This window comes from Perca flavescens, chromosome 5 (assembly GCF_004354835.1).
Source record: "Perca flavescens isolate YP-PL-M2 chromosome 5, PFLA_1.0, whole genome shotgun sequence".
In the NCBI taxonomy this organism is placed as follows: Eukaryota; Metazoa; Chordata; class Actinopteri; order Perciformes; family Percidae; genus Perca; species Perca flavescens.
The window spans coordinates 1,361,358-1,370,569 of NC_041335.1; the positions used below are offsets into that span (position 1 = coordinate 1,361,358).

General features: G+C 42.5%; 1 protein-coding gene across 1 annotated transcript; it reads right to left on the bottom strand.

Annotated features, from left to right (window-relative positions):
• Nucleotides 1-639: 639 nt before the first annotated feature.
• Nucleotides 640-8,329, bottom strand: isl1a (ISL LIM homeobox 1a). Its single transcript, XM_028577637.1, has 7 exons — nucleotides 8,221-8,329; nucleotides 7,149-7,388; nucleotides 6,556-6,745; nucleotides 5,272-5,531; nucleotides 3,908-4,194; nucleotides 3,214-3,381; nucleotides 640-1,440 (listed from the first exon to the last, which is right to left on the bottom strand). The coding sequence occupies exons 1-7, from the start codon at nucleotides 8,327-8,329 to the stop codon at nucleotides 1,324-1,326; spliced, it is 1,371 nt and encodes a 456-aa protein (XP_028433438.1). The 3' UTR covers nucleotides 640-1,323.
• Between the last annotated feature and the right edge of the window lie 883 nt (nucleotides 8,330-9,212).

Below are 9,212 nucleotides of genomic sequence, written 5' to 3' on the forward strand. Positions count from 1 at the left end.
AAACTTTTGGCCTGTACTGTATATATATATATATATATATATATATATATATATATATATATATATATATATATATATATATAAACATTAAACAAATTCAGTGATGATAAAATATATCTCTGTTCTGTGGACATGGAGACAGATGACGGCACTTAAATCAACATAATGACATTTGGTTTCTTAACATTTCCTGAAAGGAATGCATGAGTTTAAATCTAATTTCATTGTCAGATTTCAGATCACTTTGTTTCAAGAAAAATTAGATTCTTGGAGTCAGAAGCTTTGTTAAGGCCGAGATGTTGTGCAGTGGGGTTAGTTCTGAAGCAGCAGGCAGGCCAGTGTAAACCGAGACAGCATCTGCACCAACATGACACCCAATTAACCACAGCACATCCATCAGGCCATTTAATAGATCTGATCTTCCGCCTCGCGTGTGTTTGACTTTGTATTCACACAGAGGAAAAGGATGGTCAAACTTTCCTATTTGTCCAATTTTGTAAATTATTGGCTATTTGAAAAAAATAAAAAAACGAAACATTAAGTTGTGATAGAAAACCCACAGACCAAACTCCAATCGTTTTTGTCTCTTTTTACTTCAGTTAAGAAAAGTTACACAAAAGGTGGCAAATTTGTCGACAATAAATAATAAATAATTTTTTGTTGCACGGGAACAAACGAAACATTTTTCTTCCAGAGCTAACGGTATTTTTTTTTTTAACTTATGATTAATTATACACATCTTTGGGAGAAAAAAAAAAGTATTCTCGGACGGACAATGATTCACACAAATGTCCCACGAAAGCTTGTGGCAAAATAGAGGTATACCTTGTTGCAAATGCTTTAGAACTCGGGCCATGAAGGGAAATGGTGTAATAATTACCTAAAAATGAAGAAAACGCAGTGCTGTTCCCCTCCAGCGGTCTATCAAGCCTACGTGATGAGGTGCGTATCGAATAAAAAAAAATCACCAGTCAATGTTTTTTCTATTCAGAGTAGCGCACAGCATTTCGCAAGTATAGGATTTAGATTTATCTCTCTCTCTGTCTCTCTCTCTCTCAGAGGTCCCGTGTATTGATGCAGTCCGGTTCATGTCTCTCGTTTTGGCAACTGTAACCATGCGGTGAACGTGCAGCACCGGGCCATGATGACGCATCCGTCCGTCCGTGTGTCTCTCTCTGGATGGACATTAGAATGTGTGGCTGTGGTAAAATCCCATGATTGTCTTCACAGTGTCATAATACAACCAGGGGGGTTGTTTGGTGCGGTCCGTCGGTCGGAGGGATGGATGGATGGGGAGGATGCGGCGGCGGCGGCGGCGGCGGCTCAGGCCTCGATGGGGCTGGACACCATGCTGTTCGGCGTGTCTGGAAGCTGGGACGACATGGACGCTACCTCGCTGCCCGTCGAGTTCGATCCCGGACCGCCCTCCGAAAAACTGACCTACGGGACACCGGAGGGGGGAGAAGTATTCAGATGCTACACTTTAGTTAAAATAGGGGGAACCGCGGGCAATTGTAACCTTCTTTTTTCTTTTTTCTTTTTTACATTTTCAGAGAATCATACTAAACATGTTCAGAGTAAGTGTCATCACTCTAGCTTGTTTCTGATTGGAGAAATTGAGTGTGTTACAATTGCCTCCTGTTAAAAAATACCCTCACACTGTAGAAATACTCAGACACACAAACACAATATATACACGTAAAATATAAATTATGTCTCATACATATAACAGTAAGACAGTATTTAAGTAAATCGAGATTAGAGATTTTACACCCTATCTCATTTGACCAAATATCTGTGGACACATCAACAGTCCACAATCCACACTGTATGTGATAGTGTAACCAGTGGTGGAAGAAATAATCAGATCCTTTACTTTAGTAAAAGTAGACACTAATACCACACTGTAAAAATACTAAAACCCTGCAGTGAAAATGTTACTTCAGTAAAAGTGTGTAAGTATCATCAGGAGAGTAAAGTATTCTCCCATTGTAGTGTGCAAGGATCCAACCAGTTGTGTGTTTAATGGTCTCATCATCTCAGCTGGACTTATAGCCGTTATATTGTCGGCTAGTTTCAAATTCTATTTCTATCAGATCAAAGGCTACGGAGATAATATGGATACAGCCTTTTAGTTTACTGTTCACATTATTGCCCAAAACATGCTCATATCTCTGGCTATAGCCGACTGTATATAAGCCTGTGATAAAAATATAAATAAGCAATCAAAAAGACTTGAATCATTGTCATTGTTTGAGTTTAGTAATCCGTCACAGTGCATGAATGTTATCGGTGTCAGAGTTCGAATGAAAATGATTTATCTTATTCATAGGCAATACACTGTAATCTAAATTCAAACAAGAAAAGCAGACTTGCTGTTCGCTCTAATGGGTTATTATTGTTTTTAGGATTAACGTGTCTGAGTGATAATAATTGTATAATAGGCCCTAAATGAATGGGGAAACCAGCGGCTGACTGGAAGGTTTGGAAAACATATATTTAGACCTGGAACCTTTGTAGAAAAGCCTGGATAATAAATGGGATTAAAAAAACAAGTAAACACCATAAGTGCTGACCAGGAAATCATCTGAGCTCAGGGGAAGTATTGTGTTTGGGGGGTAACGTCTTATTTATAGGCCTATGTATCCATATCTAAATGAAAATGTTTACTCAATCCATGAATAACGCTTTCACTTGTCTAAACAAATACAGCTCAGCTTTCAGAACAGATACCGCGCGTCCAGTTCTTGTCATTAAGATGATAATCCACTTCTGTGGCGAAGAAACGCACCTACACACACAGCCTGCAGCGTCACTCCAAAGGAAATAAAAACCAGTAGGCTACGAATAAAATAAAGATCTCAAAGTTTTAAATCCATCATTGGTCCTTGTGTTTGTGTTTCTACACCATGGAGCATCCGTCACGGGAGTCCTGGCCAAATCATAAACCGGCTTTCTCCAGTATATATATCTCAGGATATGAATGTAACAGAAAACTAGTTGAGATGACTGACTTTAGCAGTGGAGGGTACTTTTTAAAAAAGCATGTTAGAAAACAACAACATAACAAAAAAAAACATCTGCACCAACCGGTCATTGGATGATGATGAAGATGATGATGATGATAATCTTAATGTCCCAGGTGTAAACTAAATACAGCCTACATTCCAAGCATCGGAGCTTTAGTGGCTTAGTGAAAGGAAAAGGACGCACCAGTTGTTGGAAGGCCGGCTGGTCGATGTCGCTCTGCAGGGCGAAGTCGCTGAGGACCTTCCAGGGCGGCTGGTAGCTCTGCACCTCCACCGGGTTGGCCTGGAGGCCGCCGTCGTGCCGCTCCGGACTGGCCGCCACCATCGGGGTGCCAGTCATTCCCTGGATGTTCTGGAAAAGGACGACTAGCGGTCAGTACACACACCTTTCCCTCTGCGTGTTTGTGTGTGTGTGTGTGTGTGTGTGTGTGTGTGTGTGTGTGTGTTCGCGCGCACGCGCGCGTGTTGGGATTAATGGGGGGAGGGGGTTGGGGGCATCTGAAATGAATCCACCAGTCAATCAATAATCAAGAAAACAAATACATAAACAGAGAGACGGATTCATGTTGTGTGTGTGTGTGTGTGTGTGTGTGTGTGTGTGTGTGTGTGTCTCGACCATAACACTCCATCCCTTACAACGGCTCAGTTCATGCACATCCCACAACATACACCTCGGGACACGTGTGTGATTTGGGGCTTTATGAATACAATTTACGGCGCTTAGGCTACTTTAAATTTACTCCGGGGTTGGACATCTTAATGAGTAATGTAAGAGCGGACAGAGATGCAACATTTAGGGTCAGTCTTGGTCAAAGAATACAAGACATCCGTTTCTATCCAGCATGCTGTTACTATGAAAGGCTGCCCCGTCTTATTACCGTCTTGTCGTTGGGCTGTTGCTGCTGCAGCTGCTTCATCAGGATGCTCCTCTTCTTGTCCTTGCACCGCTTGTTCTGGAACCAGACCCGGATGACCCGCGGGCTGAGGCCGGTCATCTCCACCAGCTGCTCCTTCATGAGGGCGTCAGGCCTCGGGTTGGCGTTATAGCAAGTCCGCAACGTGTGCAGCTGCTTCTCGTTCAGCACCGTCCGGACCCGGGTGGTCTTCTCCGGCTGTTTGTGCACGTGAGGCCGAAGCGCGGGCTGCCGGGCCGAGATTGGTTCTGCTGTTAAGAAAGGACGGGAAACAACCCAGGGAAGGTAACATTAATGTATCTGTCTGTCCCAGATAAGAACGACAAATTGTGTGGACGGACAAGATAGAAGACTCAGAAGTATTTTGCCATAGGCCTACACGGTCCTGCAACACGATGCACAACGTATTCATCATCCTGATAGAAACCTTTCTGGCTTAGAAGTAGTCTACTTTACAAACGCAATGTTGCTGATGTTATGTCGCCTATATTTTGCATAATAAAAGCAAAATTCAGCATGCTACATTTGTCTATTCTGCGTAAATGAGTGCTATGGTAAACTGCCTTTAAATGCAAATTTGAGGAGGAGAACAGCGCAGCTCTGATTGACTAATCTGATCCGAGGTCAACACATAGCCTACATTAAAAGCCACTATAGGGCAAGCTGGCGATACGGCAAACTAAGCCTCCAACCCTTTCCAGACATGCAGAGCACCGCACACCATGTCTAGTTTAGACCCAACGCATCCCGGACGCACAGTCCCCCCTCCAGCAGTGATAACTTGGTGTATTTCTGACAGCAGCGCCCGCTGTATCTAATCTACCGAGCCTGCATGGCCTGGCTGGACAGAGGTATGCAGAAAAGACTATGTAAAAGACAAAACAGCCTTAGGAGACAAAGCAGAAGCAGTCCAACCTCAGAGAGTCAAATATGAAAGCAGAGAAGCTCCACTTGTAAGTAAGGGCACCAGGAGCAGCTTCCCTGTAGACTGCATGACATTTACATTCAGACAGAGATCAAACCTGGCACTAAATCACTCTGCCATTACAGTGGGAGTGTGGAGCAGACTGCGCACACAGTGCCAATGTGAAATACAAGAAGTGCATGTCACTCTGCTGTCTTACGGAGAGTCAACTCGGGAAGTCCTTTTTTTGTCTTGTTTTTAACGGTGACCTGCCCAAAATCCAAATACGGGAAAGGCTTCGGAACTTCGGAAAGAAGAAGAAAATCAAAGCCAGATACGCCCAGGAGCAAGTTAAAGAACATGGTTTCCAGCAGTAAGAGTCTCCGGGGCCGGTCTCCCAGCATGCACTCCTCGGGACTTTTACCTGCCATCTGCAGCGGTCTGGCGGGGTGCAGCGGGCTGAGCGGGTCTCCAGCGCCCAGGCTGGCCCGCTCCACCACGTCGTGGTCGGCCCGGCAGAAGAGCCCGTCCTCCCGCAGAGCGAACTCGTCCCCCGGGATGAGCTGCCGGCTGCAGGCCACGCAGCGGAAACACTCGATGTGGTAGACCTTGGAGCGGGCCCGCATCACGAAGTCGTTCTTGCTGAAGCCGATGTTGCATTTCGCGCATTTGATCCCGTACAACCTGCGGGACAAGCGCGCGCGCGCACACACACACACACACACACACACACACACACACACACACACACACACACACACACACACACACACACACACGCACACACACGGTCCGATCAGCTCAGTCACTTACACAAATCTAATTATAATTTTAAAATATATAGCCTACAGTGTGACCTAAATAACACGATCGATAATTTGGCCTATAATAACAACAACAATAATAATAATAGAAGTAGTAATAACAATAATATTAATAATAATATTCATAATAATAAAAGAGTTTAATAAAATATCAAACATGTATTTTATAGTAGCCTAATTGGAAAACAATATTTCCATTCATTATTATTACTATTAGGCTATTATTATTATTATTATTATTATTATTATTATTATTATTATTATTATTATTATTGGTAGTATAACATTATCAGTAGTAGCACATGCAAGTCTGTTTATGATATCGGCCTATATAATATATTGTGAACTTTTTTTTTCTTTTTCTGGTTGACACTTTAATCCAGTGTGACTTATTTTAGTACAACTTTAACAGACATTTTGTCAACATGTGAAGCCTGCTCAAGTTGTAGTCAAAGAATTGTGAACATGTTGTGATAACGCCAAATCATTGAGTTGTTTAAAGGCTGAATCCGAAAAAAAATAGCTGATTGGTGTGTTTATGTTTTTGCATCGGACACATGGATTCATAAATGTGTTATGTAGGCCTGATGCTTTTAAATATTTTTAAATGCATCTGATGTCATGACCGAAGACACTGAAAAAGACATCTATAACTAATTGTTTTAGTAGTAAAAATAATTATAATCACGATGTTAAAAAGTTAAGATTAACCAATTCAGGGCTCCACATGACTTAAATCAGTCCGAATAATATTATCAATCTGATATTGTAAAATAGCCATAATAATATATTTTTTTTAAATCGCCGCGCAGCTACAGCTCTTTCAGTGTATCTGAAGAGGGTCCCCAGTCCCGTCCCGTCCCGTGCCGGCCCGGCCGTCCTACCTGATGTAGTCCCGTTTACAGTACGTCTTTCCGTCCCTGACGAAGCACGTGCACGACTCGTCCAGGTACTGGCTGCACTCGGCACATTTGAGACAGGCGGCGTGCCACTCCAGGTCCGGGGAGACCCGCAGGATGTACTGGTCGTGGATCTGGTTCCCGCAGCCCACGCACAGAGACACCAGCCGCTTCTCTGCAAGAGCAGCATCACACACACACTCATCACACACACACACACACACTTCGCTGTCCGCTGCAATATCTACCAAACGGCCTTCAAATCATTGAATAGGCTACTATTAGGTTACTATTATTATTATTATTATTGTTATTATTATTATTATCATGATTGTTTTTTTTGTTATGATTTATATTATTAAACTAATATTATAGGCTATATGAGCTATTATTTTTCGATAGTCTGATTTAAAAAGTCTGTAACATCCGCTAACTTAAAGCTTGACTGATACTTCAAAATTCAGTCTTTTATGGCACCAAATACTTGAATAGGCCAGTTCTGTCTACAACATCAACTCTCAAGTTTGGGAGGAATTTAAGTTCCACGATCGCATCCCAACGCCGAGCAAGTGTCTTACTTTTCGGCGGGTCCCCCATGTCTCCCATGTCCACAAAGTAAGGCGATGTTAGGTCCACTGTCACGGCGGGCTGCGGCGCCTGGAAGCCTGGATGTGTCCTCCGCTGCCGGGGCTTGCCGGGCCAGGGGCTGTGCTGTCCGGCTCGGAGAGGGAGAGTGTGTGTATAGTGTGTGTTGCCGGTATGTGTGGCGCTCTGATCCTGACAAGCGGCGGGGCTGACGTAGGACAGCAGCACGTCATCTGCATGAGCAGCTGATTGGCTGGTGCGACCCTGACCAGCACTAACCGAACACAACACACACACACACACACACACACACACACACACACACACACACACACACACACACACACACACACACACTGGCACACTTATTGCTGCATATCATTTGTTTTCCAGCTTTGCTTTGCTCTTTTCTGTTCTGTTAATCTTCTCTCTGATTCGTTAGGGTGCTGTTGGTGCTGAGCGGACTGTTGTTTACATGGTCAGCTGAGTGTTTTCCATAAAGGAAAACACACTTAATTTGTATTTTTTATTTCATTTTAGACATACATTGGACCATATAAAGGAAACATTCCTGGACATTCATTATTGAACAAGGTCGAACAGGAAATGGATTTATAGCCTATTGGAGTCGATTTAACAGTCATAATTATTAAAGCCTTGAGACATGACTTAAACATATCATGGACTAGTAGCCTACCGATATGTTGCTGTCAGATGGAAACCTTGTATTTGCACATTTTTCTGCACTTCTCAGAAACTCAGAAAACCGCCTTGTTGTAGGCTAAGGCAGTGACAACGCATTTTTTGGTTCAACCTAAGGTAAAAAGATCACCGCAAACATGCGGGGTTTAGAGCAGCTGATTGTGTGTGAGCCTAAATCAGGGCGGTGCAGGCCGGGACCCGCACACCAACACGCCCTCTGCTGTTAGAAACCTCCTCACTGGAAACACACAGCAGCATCACGCAGAGCAGGGGACACCTCGGCACTCTCTCCCAATACGTCTTCACTGGAAAGGAAAGTGGAATGCAGCCGCGTGAAAAGAACAGGCCTATACTGCTGCTTACAGTCAGTGATGAAGAGACGTTTGGCTGTAGTTAGGAACCCAGTGGAAACGGCCTCCACCTGCGTTTTCTTTCTCTTCTTTTGAGACAGCACACGTGTGAGGCTATACATGTCATAAAAAACACATTTAAGCATGATTAAGGCTATCAAAAGAAGTTTGTATAAAATTATCTAAAACCTCTAAAACACAGATAGATAGATAGATAGATAGATAGATAGATAGATAGATAGATAGATAGATAGATAGATTTGCACAAATCGAACATGGTAGAACAATATGATAGAATTCAATAGAATTTCAAATTTCAGATATCTCAGTTCAAACATAAAACACATGTCATTTAAATGTGAAACTGTATTTGACATGTGATACATTCATAAACGTTACTTCAGCATATGAACACAATTTCACATGTGCTAATACCTGTAAATGTGCATGTGGTTCTCAATTCTTCACATGTAAGAAACAGGAATGACACTTTTGTCATTTTTTTTATTTAGTTGTAACAAAGGGCCAGATAGGAGCAGAGTAGAATACAACTCCAACACATCAACATGTGTCACAAGAAGAGTAGAGGGATTTGATTTGATTAGGATCCCCGTTCTTCCTGGGGTCCACACAAAACATAAAACAGATATGACAACAGATGAGACATTTTCAGACAAAACAACCACATGAAATAAAAATAAAAAAAGTATAACTAACAATATTCTTTCTCTAACTATACATATTCCCCGTCATACACTTATATATATTACACTGAGTTCATAAGCACTGAGTATACAAAAGGGAAATTTACATCATATTGGGGGGTGGGGTACACATTGCAAGTGGGGGTCCTCCCCCAGACAACACAGACGTCAACACTTCATTTCCTGCATTCTGGTGAATTTTTCTGCAACAATTTGTGCCTTTTCTGCATCAATTTATGGTGCAACTTCTTTAATTATCATTATTTTTAATCTGTCTCCTGTATTGTTAAACTTTCTGTAT